Below are 16,811 nucleotides of genomic sequence, written 5' to 3'. Positions count from 1 at the left end.
AGCACGTGACCCAGGCCCCTCCCTCCAACCTCTAACCCCTCCCCCTTCCTCTAACCCCTCCCCCTCCCTCTAACCCCTCCCCCTCCCTCTAACCCCTCCCCCTCCCTCCAACCTCTAACCCCTCCCCCTTCCCCCACCTTCCCCTCCCTCTCCATCTAACCCCTCCCCCTCCCCCTTCCTCTAACCCCTCCCCCTTCCTCTAACCCCTCCCCCTCCCCCCACCCCCCAGTAATCTAGCCCTGGCCTCTCAATATTCTCACTCAGGTTGAGGCCAGAGGCGAGGCCTTGTTGGGTTATTTATGCCACGGTGGCAGTAATGCCTGAGCCTCCAGATGGCAGCGTAAAGTTTCTGACCGGACACTTTGCAACTGCTGTCACTGTCAGCCCACAGATGTAAACACAGTGCCTGCAGAATGGCGGACAAGTAGGTGCTTTGCTGATAATATTTATAGATTTAAGAGCTGGTAGCATTTTACTGAGGTTGTACTTATTTCTGCTGATTCTGTTGCAGTTGGTGGGGAGCCTGGATTCAGCAGAACATCGCGAAGGCGAAAGCCAAGGTAAAAAAAATCAGATTAACATCTGAACATCGCCGACTGATGCGACGCGCTGTCAGATTGCTTCGCGGTTTTGATCAAATTAATTTTGTAGTTGTCTTGTTAACGAATTTTAGCAAAAGATGATTTATATTTTATGCCGACAGTGGTCGTTTTGTGAAGCCCCTTGCATTGCACCAGTAATTGGAGAGATTTATGTCATGTCCTACCCGTTAGTGCTTTGAATGATTAAAAACTATAAATGCTTTTTGAGTCTTAAATAGATTGTCTTTTTTTAAACTGCCTCATCGTCATCCATCCAACTCAAAAGTAAAGGAGCCAATTGAGGGATGACCATCAAGACAATATGGAGTTTAGATAATAGTTTTTCGGACCCCAACGCCCTATCCCAGGCATTGTCTACTCCTGATTACCCACAACTAGATTTTGGGAAACTATTGCCTTCCATCACCCTCACAAACTAATCACTAATTTACCGAGCTACCGATTACGTCTGTTCCACTGGCAACTGTTTGAGGCTGAATCAGATGGTTTGTAAGCTCGGTATCATACTTGATTCACATTGAGCTTTGACCATGTTACCTAAAAATCACTTATTTCCTGAATTTATTCGTCATTCCCGGCATGGGTAGAGAAGACAGTCAGAACGTTTTTCCCTGGATGAAAAAAATCAAATACTGAAGGGCACAGCTTCAAGGTGAGAGGGGCAAAATTTCAAAGGAGATGTGCCGGGACAAGTTTTTTTTAATACAAAGGGCGATGATTGCTTGGAATGCACTGCCAAGGATGGTGGTTGAGGCAGATACAATAGTGGTATTTAAGAGAATTTTGGATAAGCGTATGGATATAGAGTCATAGTTATACAGCGTGAAAACATGCCCTTTGGCCCAATTTGCCCATATCGACCAACATGTTCCATCTCCACTAGTCCCATCTGCCTGTGTTTGGGTCATATCCCTTTAAACCCGTCCTATCCATGTACCTGTCTAAATGTTTTTTAAACATTGCGATAGTACCTGCCTTAACTACCTCCTCTGACAGCTCGTTCCATATACCCACTGCCCTATGTATGAAAAAGTTGACCCTCAAGTTCCTATTCAATCTATTAGGCTCACTGGTCTATTGTTCCCAGACATTTTCTTGCAAACCTTCTAAATAAAAACATAACATAAACATCCCCCAGTCACCTGGCACCTCATTGGTGTATACCAATGATTCATATATTTCTGCCCTCAATTTTCCTTTAGCTTCCCACAGCGTTGAGTATAGGAGCAGGGAGGTTCTACTGCAGTTGTACAGGGTCTTGGTGAGACCACACCTGGAGTATTGCATACAGTTTTGGTCTCCTAATCTGAGGAAAGACATTCTTGCCATAGAGGGAGTACAGAGAAGGTTCACCAGACTGATTCCTGGGATGTCAGGACTTTCATATGAAGAAAGACTGGATAGAATTGGCTTGTACTCGCTAGAATTTAGAAGATTGAGGGGGGATCTTATAGAAACTTACAAAATTCTTAAGTGGTTGGACAGGCTAGATGCAGGAAGATTGTTTCCGATGTTGGGGAAGTCCAGGACAAGGGGTCACAGTTTAAGGATAAACAGGAAATCCTTTAGGACCGAGATGAGGAATAAAAAATTCACACAGAGAGTGGTGAATCTCTGGAACTCTCTGCCACAGAAGGTAGTTGAGGCCAGTTCATTGGCTATATTTAAGAGGGAGTTAGATGTGGCCCTTGTGGCTAAAGGGATCAGGGGGTATGGAGAGAAGGCATGTACAAGATACTGAGTTGGATGATTAGCCATGATCATATTTAATGGCGGTGCAGGCTCGAAGGGCCGAATGGCCTACTCCTGCACCTATTTTCTATGTTTCTATGTCCTTGGATATATGTGATCTGGCCCAGGAGATTTATCTTCCTTCAGATGTCCTGTACTTCCTCAACTGCAACACTGACTGTCCACAAGACATCTTCATTAACAGTCCCAAGTTAATTTAGATTTCAAACAAAAGTCATAGCTTTGATGCCGTGAGAGCATGAAATCATTGGATAAAATCGTACTTAATGACATTGCCATTCTATAGGTGTGTTATATGTGCAATGTGGATAAAGTAGCTGTTCACATTGAAGCATTTATTTCAAGTTCACATGTTTAATTTATTTTTAATTAACAGTCTGCAAGTGCCATGGAGCTTTTGAAGTGTGATTTGGCTGAATTCACACAGGTTATCCAAAATGATACCGTGTCTACTATTGCTGCCACAGCTTTAGCATTCAAAGAAAAACTGAATGTGAGTCTGTAACCGTATGACAACTTCCTGAGTGCATATTTGTTACTAAATGGACTGCATTGTTTTTAAGAAAATATGCAAATTCAGAGAGTACATGTGGAAACCTTCAGTTTACTTAAAAGGGTCATGTTTCTGTTCATTTTCCATGCATTGCAAGCAAATAGATATACCAATATTAATATTATACAAGTGAATATATATATATACATATAATATGATTCTGTGTATATATTTTGGTGTATGTACACTGATATTTATATGCCTACGTGTAAAATATATATATGCCCATGTCCATAATTAATGGATGAATGTATATATATATTTATATTATGAATGTGTGCATTAATTATATATTATAATACATGTACAAACACATTATATTTCTATTTATAGTCTTTAGATGGTTAGATTTTACTGAGATTTTCACAGTTCAATTAGATACATTACAATTAGCCTACATTTCCTGAAACCCAAGTTAAAATGTCATTAGATTTGTCAATATTTTGCGCTCTGTAACAAAGTAAGAGTAAGTTTATGAACGTTAATATTAAACTGCACAGTGATGCCTAACTCAAATTCAACAGGTCTCTGATAGCTTTATATTGTTCAGTTCAATTATATTTTATGCCATGCCATTTTAAGCTTAAGATTAATTGCACAAAAGGACACAATGTACTGGAGTAACTCAGCAGGTCAGGCAGCATCTCTGGAGCCATTTAATTAATTGCAGTCACTTTTGTTCTCCCTGTGCTCAAGTAGGACCAGAGACATCTGCTACCACACTAACCACAAACTGCAGAACAACATATAACTTGTTCTGGTGGTTCTCCTACTTCCTAGGTTGAGGAGTCCACAGAAGGATGTCATAATATCAGCAAAGGGCTTTCAAGCTTTCTCGGAGCCATCTCAGAGGCATTTACTCCTGCAGTAGAAGAATCGGATGTGCCTCATGTGAAAACAGTAAAACACATTCAGATGCGAATTAGTGAACCATATGATGGAGTTAAGGTATGTAAGTCGTGGCATTTATAGAAGAGCGAGAATTAAATCAAAGGTAACATTTCATAATTTATGTTTGTAATTACTAGATTCGATTATGCAATCTTCAGGCTAATCCAGCAACATATTGTGCTAAACCAGATGGTAAGATACAACTAAATGCTGCATTCTGTAGTAGTACTGTAAATAAAATAACCTTTCAAAGTTTTTAGCAGACATTCAACTTTTTATATGCTGTTCATTACAACCACGCAAGTGGTTTTATGTGTGGAGAAACACTGTAATTGATCTCATTTGGCAAACTACTGCATCATTTCTGTAACATCTATTTTTTTACATTCCAATCTTTAAACTTTAATGATACAGCATGCAAACAGGCCCTTTGACTCACTGAGTCCACGCAGACCAATGATCACCTAAATGCTATCCTACACACTAGGGACAATTTTACTGAAGCAAAATAACCTACAAACCTGTACATCTTTGGGGTATGGGAGGAAACCGGAGAACCCAGAGAAAATCCACATAGTTCCAGGGGGAATGTACAAACTCGGTACAGCCGGTACCCATAATCAGGATCAATCCTGAGTGTCTTGTACTGTAAGGGAGCAACTCTACTGCTGTGCCACTGTGCCATCCCATTCTATTCCTGATTTGTTTCAATTTGTTTTTATTTTTTGGTTTTGAAATCGAATGTGCAGCATAGGCAAAATAAACTTAGGTAGTGTGGCAATCTACTATTTCTGTAGTTGTGAAGCAGCTGCTGCTATTTTAACTTCAACGTAATGTGGAAAGAATTGCAGTTTGATACTAACAGGGTGGCTCTTATAGAGAGTTGATGCAGGTGTAATGGATTGAATAGCCTCCATCCATTCATTAGAAACTCCATGACTACAAGATAGTAGGTATTTCTTCAGACAATTATATGACTTGCACTCATTTTGTACAGCTTGAATTTTTTTGCTTCAGTTCCCTAAATGAACTTCATGCTTTGGCCTTTGAAAATAGCAATCAAGTAAATCACAGCCTGGAATTAGACACTGGCAAAACATAATTGAGTAGCCCATGTTAAACATGGGAAGGAAGGGGATTGAAGGAGAAGAAAGGGGATAAACTGCGAAGAAAGGGGATTGAAATATATGAAGTATGCCAGGAATTGAATTGAATATTAAATATGTACTATTTTCAGTGTTCTTTGAGTTGTCTAATTGTTTCTTCAATGCAAATCTTTTCTACCTGCAGAACAATACAATTTCTGGCTGTCAGGCTTCAGCTTGGAAGATGAGAAGTGGACAATATCAAATCTCCTGGTCAATAGTCCAGAAATAAGGGATCTGTATGCAAAATTGGTATACTTTGTTCCAAGTAGTAATTATGGTGATTTAAAGTACCTGATCTGAGATGCACACAATTATATGTATACAAAGTCTTGTTTCATTTTTAGATCCTCATCCCAAATGGCTTTGTGTTAGTGTGAGAATAAAACTGGACTGAATTGTAACCATGTTCTTCAATGAGCTTTAGAAATAATTAATTTGTCTTGTAAGATCTGTTTTAACTCCAACATATTGTTTATGCAAACATAAAAAAAAACTTAGCTTCTTTTGGGAAGCAACAATTCTAGATTCTTCCAAAGATTACACCACTAATCACATTTTTTTTGAAAGATTTGTGTTGAGTTAATGTAATCTTTCAATTTTATGTTAGTTATATGTAGCATTGTTTTTTCAATAGATACAACATTTCCGATTTTAGTTTAAATTAGAGATATAGTATGGAAACAAGCCTTACAGCCCACTGAATCTATGCCGACCTCTGATCTATGCCGACCTGTTCACACTAGCTATGTTATCCCACTTTCTCATCCACTCCCGTCACTTTAGGAGTATTTTAAACAGAGGACAATTAACTAACACTTAGGGATATGGGAGGAAACTGGAGCACCTGGAGAAAACTCACAGGGTCACATGGAGAATGTACAAACTCCACACAGATACCACATAAGGCCGGGATCAAATCCAGGTCTATGGTGGTGTGAGGCAGTTGATCCACCAGCTGCATCACAGTTCAAAAAAAAAAAAAAAAATGCTGTGTTTTAGTTCACATTGTGCGCTCCGGCTAACCTACAATGTTTTTATATGTTTGGCAGGTTCCAAATGAAGTTGCTCATAATGACTTCTGGTATCGGTATTTCTACAAAGTTCATGAACTTCATCAGGTCAGCACTGCAATGTGTTGAGATTTCTGGGTAAAGCTGCAACGATTCACATTCTGAAGATTATAATCAATTTCTGCATCATTTGTTTTGATATTGTGCTAACATTGGGTGGGGGTTGATGGGCAAAAATACATTCATTTCCTGTCACGTCTAACTTTGGATGCCGGTCAAGGGAGTGGGTTGACATTAGCTCTGATGATCAGAGTTGTTGTTGTTGTACAATTGATAATTGTAAGACCATCAACATTGGTGATAATTATGTTTGATCATAATTGACTTTTTCAATGAAGGAGGGTAGGGAGCGAAAATAAAAAAACTTGACAGAAAAAAAAGAGAGGTGACAAGATGTAAATGTACAATCATTGAAATTTGACATTGGAGAGAAATCTCCTTTAGTTAGTGAAAACCAATGCAAATAGATCCACTCTGTGGGGGTTTCTGTACCCAGGAATATTCATAATGAATAGGTTAGTGTTTTATTTTTCATTTCAGTGAACACAACTGACACATGGGCTTGGGCAGTTGTGTATTTATAATACCAAAATATTCTACAGCAAGTAATTCCATAATGTTAGTTCTGAATCTTAGTGCCCTATTTCTGATCCATCTCCTTGCAAGTACCCCCTCTGAAAGGGACTGAGAGATGACATTATAGATAGCGACATAGCATTGTACAAAACAGGCCCTTCAGCCCATGCCAACCAATGTGCCTATTTGAGCTGGTCCCATTTGCCAGCATTTGGCCCAGATCTCTCCAAACCTTTCTCATTCATGCACAAAGCATGATTTTCTTATGGGATGTCCAAATAAATTCAGCCCTCAACATGAATTTGTTGGATCATTCCACTCATAGTTATGGACAAAAGGAATGTTTACTATATCAGGTATGGATAGTAATTCCTGATGAGACCAAATATAGTTTATCCAGCCACGTAATAAAGGCAATCATGTCAGATCCTTCATTTTTGCCATTTCTATTCTTAACAATGCATTAGTTCTGTTATGGCAAAATCAAATAGAAATAAAGGTGGTTCTGCAAATTGTTATGCAAACTCCTTGTTCCAACCTATGTCTAGGAGGAAGAAAGGAGAACAGCTTTAAAAGAGAGAGCAGAGCAAACTGCACACTCCGAGGACCTCAAGTGGGAAGATGATGAAGGTACTGGAACTGCATTGTTATTCTCTTGGGCCATTTTGTAATGAATTAAAGTAATTCTCATGTCAAACAGAGAATTGAGAAATGAAACCTATCCCAGGTATTTTATCCAAAAGTAAATTAAATGGTAGTTTTGGTTTGTATCTTATCCAGTTCACAATTTGGTTTGATTCAGTAGCCTTATTTTAGTGTATACCAACAAACAGTATACTGATTGGATACATTTAGACGTTTTAATGCTTTCAGGATTTAATTGACACCCTTTCCCAATAACTAATGTGACTAAGTTAGATAAATCTGTTTAATTATGTGTTAAATGATTATTATTTCTACACATGTAATGCATCTTTTAGATAATATAAACAATGAAAAAGTTGTAGCACTATCCCAACAACTGTTCACTAACATCACTATAAACCAAGGGAAAAAAATGAGGAATATGAAACATTAATTTGTTGACTTTTTTTTCTCCCCAGATGAATGGGATGGCTCAAGTATAATTTTGGATGCTGAATGTAGACCAAATGATGTAAATCTAGTAACCAAAGAGATGCACAGTTCAAACCCCAATGGAACATTTGTTAATCCAGAACATAGTCTTGAAGAAGCAAGCTTAAGATCTACCATGACAAGTATTTCAGAAAGTACATTACATGAAACGCAGCTTCTTGTAAAGATTCCTGTTGAAGACAGTAGAAACGTTAAATGTAAAACCTTTGTGGGGGAAGTCAGCCAAATGTCAGAAGCATTATTGGAAATTGAAAGAGAGCATAGCAATAAAGGTTCTTCAAAAGAAGGAGTGCATAATAAACTATTTGATGCCAAATGTGCTGGTGAGGACACTTCAGGCTCTGATGAGTGTCTTCTCTCCACCTCTAGCCGAAGAAACAATGAGAGTATGCATTTGTTGTCTAACATTGAACAAAATTCACGACTACAATTTGATTCTAATGTCATAGAATCTTCTTTATTAAAAGGTAAGTTTTTTTTTAACACATCTCAAAATGCATCTTAAACATATTTATTTTCCTCCAATTTCTTCCGGCAGTGTTTACCTTTCTCTGCCTCCTGAAGGTATTCTTTCTTGCTTGACTGCAATTTCTTAAATACTTGGCATTCTATCATATCTAGTACAGGTCTCAACTCAAGTTCACATTTGTAGCTTGGTGGTGAGAAGCAGCAGGCTCTTGGTGAGTGATTTGAACATACTTTAAACTACAATTTACACCAGATCGATCGGAAACCAGTAGTTAATAGATAGCAATAGGATAGGTAATGTAACTAACTTTCCTCTCTGCAAGTGAAATTCTAAAACCTATTCTGGGAAAAATACTGGCAAATTGAATGAGATATCGTACTGTCCAGTTTAGGAAATACTTTATGGATTGGTCTATGTACTTCTCTGATTTGGCTAATTGAATAATCAGAATGATTATAACACTCTGGTTCGGCATGCATTTGAAGTCCAGTTCTGGTCATCCCATTACATGAAAGTTGTGGAGTCATTAGTGAGGGTGCAGAAGAGGTTTACCAGAATGCTGCCTGGATTGGTGGGTATTGGCTACAGGGAGAAGTTGGATAAAGTTAGATTGTGTTCATTGGAACATTGGAGGTTGAGGGGAGACCTGATAGAAGTAAATACAATTATAAGGCATAGATAGTGTAGACCTTTTTCCTGGGGAGGAAATATCAAAGACTAAAGGGCATAACTTTAAGGTGAGGGGCAAAATTTAAATGAGATGTGCGGGGCAGGTTTTCTACACAGGGTGGAGAGTGCAATGATGCTGTAAAACAACTTTTGCAAGAGTCTGTGACAAGGATTAGATTGGCTGAGCTCGCCCACAGTGTTTACATCCACTTTCCATTTTTTTAAAACACTCAGTTATTTCATCCACCTTTGTAGTCACAGTCCTATTCTTAATATTGGTTTTGTTTACAACATAACTGTCCTGAACTTTTTCTTGCATCTGGCTTGCATTCTGCATTCGTTTTAAATTCAATTCCATGCTCATCTTTAAGGGTACATTTTCACTCGCGATTTTGTTGTACTGATCTCAGATCCAGTATTGGTTAAAGTAATCTATTTTAGTTTGTTTCTGATGTCTGATCAATCTAAAACTCCGGACTCCAAGATTTATGCTATGACTGTCACAAAGTGATGTGTTGTGTTGATTTTAGTCCCTAATATGTTAAATTTATTTTCATTCTAATATGTTCCTTTAAAAGTTCAGCCCCATTACATTTTATGCCTGTTGCCATTTTAATTTTAAAATTTAAGTCCAAGTTCTGCTTTGGTTTGAAATTATCAATCTCATTTTAAAACGACTTGTTCTCTGATTTCTCTCTGTCAATGTCATGGGATGTTTCCTGATTATGGTGGTGCCTAGTGAGTACCTTTTGGCACTTACTTTTTTTGCTAGAATTTTGTTTCATTTTTGGATAATCCTTGCATTTTGGATAATCCTTGCCTTTCATCCCTTATGGAACTACTATGCCTCTAGCCATCCTCCTACTCCGTCACCTTCCAGCTCGAGTTTCCCCTGCTGCTAGATGGCACTGGTGTTGCAGCACAATGACACTTTTCATAGCTGTGTATTAACATCATGTAGAATTGGTAAGGGATGGTTGAAATTCTGCTTCTAACAAATTACAGTGTAGATCAGCCTGTGGCCATGATAATACACACATATGGATTTTAATAATCTATTTCAGTTTTGAAATATGCTGAAGGCTAGAAATTTGCTTTTGTGCATTTAACATATTTACTAGTCCAAAAAAACTTACTATTAGTGATTTATTTGGTTGTAGCTGTTTTATGGCTATTTTTATGTGTGCATGATAAAATAGTTGTAGAGATTATGGAATATGGGGAGTGTAAATAGTCTCTGAATATATTTAACCACCTGAAATTCTATTTTTGGCTGTTTTTTACAAAAATAATAATGTATACTTTATACCTGGTAAATTAACTGAATTGTGCAAGATATAGATATCAGTGGAACTGACTGCAGATTCAGGCATTAGTTTTAAAAACGAATGAATAATTTTATTAAAAAATCTAAATGTACTTTGGTTAGGTCGTGTTTGGAGTATTGCGTGCAGTATATGCTGCCTGGATTAGAGGTGTTCAGCTAAAGGGTAGATTGACTTGGCTTGTTTTCTCTGGAATGACCAAGGTTGAGGGTAGACTTGATAGAAGTATATAGAACTATGAAAGGTTGAGTAGATAGACAGTCAGAGACATTTTTCCAGAGTGGAAATGTCCAATACTACAGGGCATTGCTATAAGGTGAGAAGGGGGAAAGTTTAATGGAGATATGAAGGGCATTTATTTACACAGAGTGTGGGGGCCTGGAACGCATTGCCATGGCTGGTAGTGAAGGCAGCTACAATAGTGGCGTTTAAGAGGTTTTTGGATAGGCAAATGGAAGTGCAAGAATAGAGGGATATGGATCATGTACACACAGATGGGATCAGTTTATCAAGGCTTCATGTTCGGCACAAACATTGTGGGTCAAAGGGCCTGTTCCTGTGGTATACCATTCTATATTCTATCTAAAATACACGATTTGAATGATGCACCAAGAACTAACCTGGAGTGCAATGATAAATTTGGAATCATAAGTACCTCTAGTTTCATTTTTCACAACAAATGAATATCAAAATTAGAAATACCATATTTTATTCTGCCTTCAATTAATTGAATATCCAAACCCGGGCCAATGATAAAAACAAAAAAAATGTTTTAAATCTGAAGCTTGTCAAGCTAAATCATGATATGTCAGGGTATCTCAGAGCGTAGTTAATTCAACAGATTATTACAAATATGTATTTAGGTGGTGTTTATAAGCGAGTTTGGTATTAAGACTGGGCATGCCCAGATCATAGGTCACTCTGCATAAACATTGCGGAAGGCTGTGCAGCTGTGTACGTATAGACCTTCATTTCATCTGTATTTTCCAGCTTTGATTCTTCTAGGTAAGAAAATACTGCTTTCAAACTATGAATTAGTTGTATTTATTGTTCCTTTGTAAAAAGCTACTATGATTTTGTTGTTTTTATTACTTTATGCTTCAGTTAGTGAGCGAGATTATCGGTTGGTTGGGGGCGCTGCGAGTCGGCTGCCCTGCCAGCGGTGTGTTCGTTATGTCGATTTTTTTTGTTTTGTTTGGTGTATCCAAATGCTAGTTTAGGTGTCTCTCGGTATGTCTTGTATAAGTGGTGGTGTGGGGTGGTAAAGGGGGAAACCTCTTTCGGTCGCCTCCTCGATGGAGAGGCGACTTTTTCTATGTCGCCTCCCTCACCTCCTAACAGCATGGATTGCAGCGGGCTTTCCCGGAGTCAGGCCCGGTGCTTCAGCAGCGGGCGCAGTGTGGACTTTTCTATCGCGGAGCGGGCGAGCCCTTGCCGGGTGTCACCAGAAAGGAGTGCTCCGATCGCTGGCCTGGTGACCTTGACATCATGGGGCTGTGGTCTGCGGAGCTTCTAGCTGCGGTTGTGGAGTGGACTTACCATCCGTAGTCTGGGATCCCTTGCCGGGGATCGCCGGTGAAGAGCTCCGACCGCCAGCCTGCGGTCGATAACATCCTGAAGCCGCGGTCTCCGGTGGGAAAGTCACAGTGTGTTTAACCTTCCAGACCTCGGAGTTTGGATCATCCCGACGAGAGGGCCTGTACATCTGGCCGGAGGGTTTATGGCCCCGACCACGGATGAACAAAGGAGGAGGACTGACTGAACTTTGTTGCCTTTCACCACAGTGAAGAATGCTGTGGTGGATGTTTGTGTTAAATTCTATTGTGTGTTCTTTTCTTAGGTGTATCGCTGCTGGCAAATTCATTTCACTGCACCTTCGGGTGCATGTGACGAATAAATTTGGCTTTGACTTTGATATCGTGATGCTGCATGGGGTCGGGCTCTGTGGTCAGGGTCGGCCAGGGTCTCGGGCGCTGCGGGCGCTGTTGAGTTGCTGCTGGGCCAACCCCATCCCCTCCCAAATGTTGTCCCGTTCCTGTCCGGGGGTGGCCGGAGGTGTCCAGGGTGGTCCTGAGCTGGTTGGGCGCCAGCTCAGACTTGCAGCCGGCGCAGGGGGGAGGCGCTGGCTCCGGCTCGGTTCTGCTCCGGGCCGGGGACCGTCGGCTGCGCCTCTCTCCTTGTCCAGTAGCTATCAGTCGGCCACCTCGATACCGAGCGCCGGTCATCGGTGGGGATGCACACGGGGTGCTGCGATGGCTCGGCGGTTCAGGCAACCTCTGGAGAAGAGTCTCAACCTGAAACGTTATTCATTCCTTTTCTCTGGGGATGCTGCCTGTTGGCCGCTGAATGAGGTGGGGGGGTGTGGTTGGCGGTCCCCGGCCCTTCGGGGAGCGTGTTCCTCGGGAGTTGGAATGGGGTCGGGCTGGAGTTGATGCTTCTTCTCCGCGCTGGATGCCTCTGGCCGCTCCCCGGGCGGGGATGGGACCCTCCGGGGGGGGGAGGTGGTCCCGTGGCAGTTCGTCAGCGCTTACGGCGCCGGGGACCCGGGCTCAATCCTGGCTGCGGATGAGGCGCGAGTCTGTGCGCACAGCAGCCGAGAATGTCTCTCTGCTGGTCCAGTCTCTCCCCTGTCTCCCTCTCTCTCGCTCTCCCGCTACATTGCATCCCCGTTCCTCAGATTAAATATATTTTTACACATAAATTATGAATAATTATAAGAATTTATACAGTTTGTTCAGCCCGCGCTTCGTTCACTTTTTCTTTATGGTCAATGACCTTTGACAAATCCCATGATTCCTTGCTTTTTTCAGAATACCGAACTCGCTTATTGCTATGTAAGATGCTGGAAAATAACAACTTGGGTTAATGCCTTCCAACAATCTAAAATAATGATAAACAATTAGAAACTCTCTTCAGTAATAAGATCTAATGAATTGTGTTTTATGGATTGTTGCTTCATATTTCTTTTTATTCACTTACAGAAAGCACTTTAAATTCTTTTGAAAACTGGGATGAAGAATTTGATCTAGATATGACTGAAGAAGAAATTCAGATGACTTTATCACGAGCTGAAGACTTGGGAGAGGTGCTTGCTTTGATCTGCCATATCTTTGTGCCTACAAGCTACACGATGGCCACTAAAATAAAATGAAAAATATTTTCTCTTTTTTTTGCAGCATGAAATTGAAGAATGGGATGATTTTTGACCTTTCTGCTATTCATCTCTCAAGTTGGTTTCCAAAAACATCTGTAACTGCATCCTGTACCAGCATTCCGTTGCCATTTTCTGCCTTCTGCACCAATAGAAATGACTCTCCGGATCACAAATGTACAGTACAGCATATCATTAACACTTATTATTTTTAACGTTATGTGTAAGTGTACATGCTGACAGAACATAACTGATATGAAATGTCAGTGATAGAAGCTATAGGCAAATGAATCTCTGACAGCCTTAATCGATCTACATTGTTTGTTTATACTTCAAGAAGAAAAATATAGACATTCATATTAAAATAGGACAAGATTCAGGATTATCATATGATCTTGTGGAATCCAGCAATGCACCCATGTGGAAGAGCTGTCCTATTGTTCTAAATCTTATTGGCCAATGTTGTGGTGAAGCTATCATCAGAGAAAGTGACCAAGACTCCCAAGATTTTGAAATAGTACTCATTCCAGGGAGCCATAGAATTTTTTTAAAATAAATTTTGGCTAATTTTTCTACGCACACTTCTTTCAGGCAAATTGCCAGCATCTTCTTTGAAATTGTAATTAATGGCAACTTCAGCATTTTTGAGCTGGAAACATGGAAATTACAGTCGGGTCTACCGATGAACAGCAGGCTGGATTCCTCATTGACTTTAGCACATGAGAGAGAATATGGGTTATATCGCCTTTGACTTGTGATTGACTCTCACCATAAATTCTGCACCAGGCCAGAGGAGGGACAAGATTCCTAATTTGAATGGATGGGAACAGCTGTGAAGGATTAACTTTAATTATATTTTGTTAAATACTTCTTCAAAATCTTTACATTATAGTTGACTTGCGAATATGCATTAAAATGTTTACATGAGTCTGAAATTATTTTGGATTTTTTGTTGTTTCTATCTTTATTTGTGTGATGTTTGTTCTTAACTGATCTGTCTGGGATCATATGGTCAATCTTCAAAGCTTTTGTAGGGGGTTGTGATGGGGTTTCTGTTCTGGCCACTGTACACAATTTTCCAATGGGTGTGGAAGATGTGGTCATCATGCAGAGCCTCGCCCAACAAAAATATTCAGCTTTCTGAACGTTCCCTCTTGGGAACTTTATATTTCCTGAAGTCAGCAACATGCCAATAATGCAAAATACAACCCACAGAAATTGGTTCAGTGGGTAAATTGATTTGCCCTCACAAAAACTGATAATTTGCCACACAGAAAAGCGCACAGAAAATTATGCAATCTGTCAAAACCTTTCTCCGACTCCCTGGAATGTCCCGTTTCAAAAAGTTAGGCGTCTTGATTACTTTCTCTGTACCAAAAATTTATTTGCTCTGATTTTTGCTTCCAACCCTAATTGTAGTGGTAGTGAGCTCTATGACTTCTGCCAGAGGCAGATCTTCCTGGAATGCTGTCAGACTACTTGCTTTGAAAGTTGGGTTGGGATAAAAAAAATGCCGCTCTTTCCTGATACTGCCTGATACAATTGGTCTAATTGTCATGTATTGGCAATGGACCAATGAAATTCTTACTTGCTGCAGCTTTGCAGTCCAATAATGACAATACACTAATATATATCAATAATACAATGAATTAATAACCATAATGGTGCAAAATTGAAATCTGTAGTACAACCAAAACAAAGTCCATGTAAGATGATAATTGTTGAGGTAATAACAAGACAATATTGTTTACAGAGGGAACTTAGGGGGCCCAAGTCCATAGCTCCCTGAACATCGCAACACAAGTAGATAGAGCTGCTGTTTCCTTGGTACCCCGCAGCTCCACTCTTGCTCCCCCTCCCCCCAGTCGCAAGAGGGACAGTGTCCCCCTAGTCCTGTGCAGGACAATAACATGACAGCCCTAGAGATGTGCAGGGCTGTTTTTTAAACAGAGTTGTGAGTGGCTGGAACAGGGATGGTGGTGAAGGCAGTTAAGATTGTGGTGTTTAAGAGGCTTTTAGAAACATGGACAAACAGGTGATTGAAGGCAGAGGAGATCAGTTAGCATTATATTTGGCAGGGTTATTGTGTCTTCCACTGTACTGTTCTGTGTTCTATGGGGTAATGGTTAGGGTTGTGCAGTGTTCACGAGCTCTTCTCATTCTCTAAAACTTCCTGAAATTTCACATTTTCAAATAAAAAATCTGTGAACCAACTTAAGCAGCAATGTGTGTAGGAAGAAACTGCAGATGCTCGTTTATTCCAAAGACAGACATAAAGGCTTGGAGCAACTCAGGGATCAGGCAGCATATCCGGAGAAAAGGAACAGGTGACCTTTTGGGTTAGAACCCTTCTTCAGACTGGCAAAAACAGCAATGTTCACTTTCCACCCTAACATCCCCAGTGTAAAGGGAGAGGGCTCTCGCGTGTAGGGACCTCTATTTGGAATACCATCCACCCCACTGCCCAATGCCAAAATGGACAACTGTGGGTAGTCCGAGTGGGGAATGTGCAGAAGCAGTCTGTACGGGAAACACTCCGTGCGGGAGACATCTCGTGTTCTACAAGACCAGTTCTCAAGGAGGGGTTCAGTTCCTGGGCAATAAGCGGTGGTTTGCCCAGCCCAGTGTGTAGCTCATGGTTTGCCCAGTCCCACGCCCACCATCCCCCTTGAAGGGACACCTATTGTGAAGGGACGGCTGGAGGCTTCGGCCACAAAACCCCAGAGGTGTGCAACTCTCTCTATCACCGTCCGGCTACCCAGGGGAGCTCCCTCCACCTGCGGGGGCAGCGCTCTGACTGGAGACGTTGAAGAGGTGTGGGGGGTAAAGGACAGACATGCCCTGAGCCGTTCCCGTCTGCAAGGCAGCTGTCCTGGGGAGTCTGCTGCTGGCCATGGCGCATCAACAGAGCGTCTTTGTGACACTGGGCGCCGCTCCCGGCGCCCACGCAAAAACGGGAAACATTTCAAAGCAAAGGCTGACTGACTACTGTGACCAGGAGCAACGGCGTTTCATTATCAGACCCCACACAACACTGACCGAGAGGACACTCTTATGGTAATGCAGCCTGTTAGAGCGTCCGCATCGCTGCAGCCAGGGCAGTAACGTGAAGCGCGGATGTAGGAGCAGGAGAGCGTGTGTTTGTTAACAAGAGGGGATATTAACATTGCAAGTGTGCGTGAATAGGCGTTTGTTTTGACTCCTGGGAGTCTAAACCATTACCAGCGTTTCATTTCTATTATTTTGTTAATTGATGGAATGTTTACTTTAACTTCTGTGCTTTATAGTTGGTTACAGTCTTTCCAGGTGAGGCAGAGTTTCATCTGCACCTCCTCCAACCTCATCTATTGCATCCGCTGTCGTAGGTATCATCCTCTCTACAGCGGCGAGACCAAGAGTACGCTCGGCGACCGCTTCGCCAAACATCTCCGCTCAGTCCGTACTAACCAACCTGATCTCCCGGTTGCC

General features: G+C 41.0%; 1 protein-coding gene across 4 annotated transcripts; it reads left to right on the top strand.

Annotated features, from left to right (window-relative positions):
• The first annotated feature begins 223 nt into the window (after positions 1-223).
• LOC116973253 (BSD domain-containing protein 1-like) lies at positions 224-14,281 on the top strand. 4 transcript variants are annotated; one of them, XM_033021149.1, is made up of 11 exons: positions 224-424; positions 512-560; positions 2,731-2,847; positions 3,688-3,855; positions 3,936-3,990; positions 5,089-5,195; positions 5,996-6,064; positions 7,141-7,222; positions 7,696-8,196; positions 13,174-13,277; positions 13,369-14,281. In XM_033021149.1, the coding sequence occupies exons 1-11, from the start codon at positions 414-416 to the stop codon at positions 13,396-13,398; spliced, it is 1,293 nt and encodes a 430-aa protein (XP_032877040.1). In that variant the 5' UTR covers positions 224-413; the 3' UTR covers positions 13,399-14,281. The 4 variants fall into 4 exon arrangements, with proteins under 4 accessions (XP_032877040.1, XP_032877041.1, XP_032877043.1 ...); XM_033021150.1 differs by lacking the exon at positions 2,731-2,847; XM_033021152.1 differs by lacking the exon at positions 7,696-8,196.
• The last annotated feature ends 2,530 nt before the right edge of the window (positions 14,282-16,811 follow it).

The sequence above is a fragment of the Amblyraja radiata genome, chromosome 5 (assembly GCF_010909765.2).
Source record: "Amblyraja radiata isolate CabotCenter1 chromosome 5, sAmbRad1.1.pri, whole genome shotgun sequence".
Lineage (NCBI taxonomy): Eukaryota > Metazoa > Chordata > Chondrichthyes > Rajiformes > Rajidae > Amblyraja > Amblyraja radiata.
The sequence above is the reverse complement of the archived record's forward strand: the minus strand, read 5'-3'. Positions and strand labels throughout refer to the sequence as shown.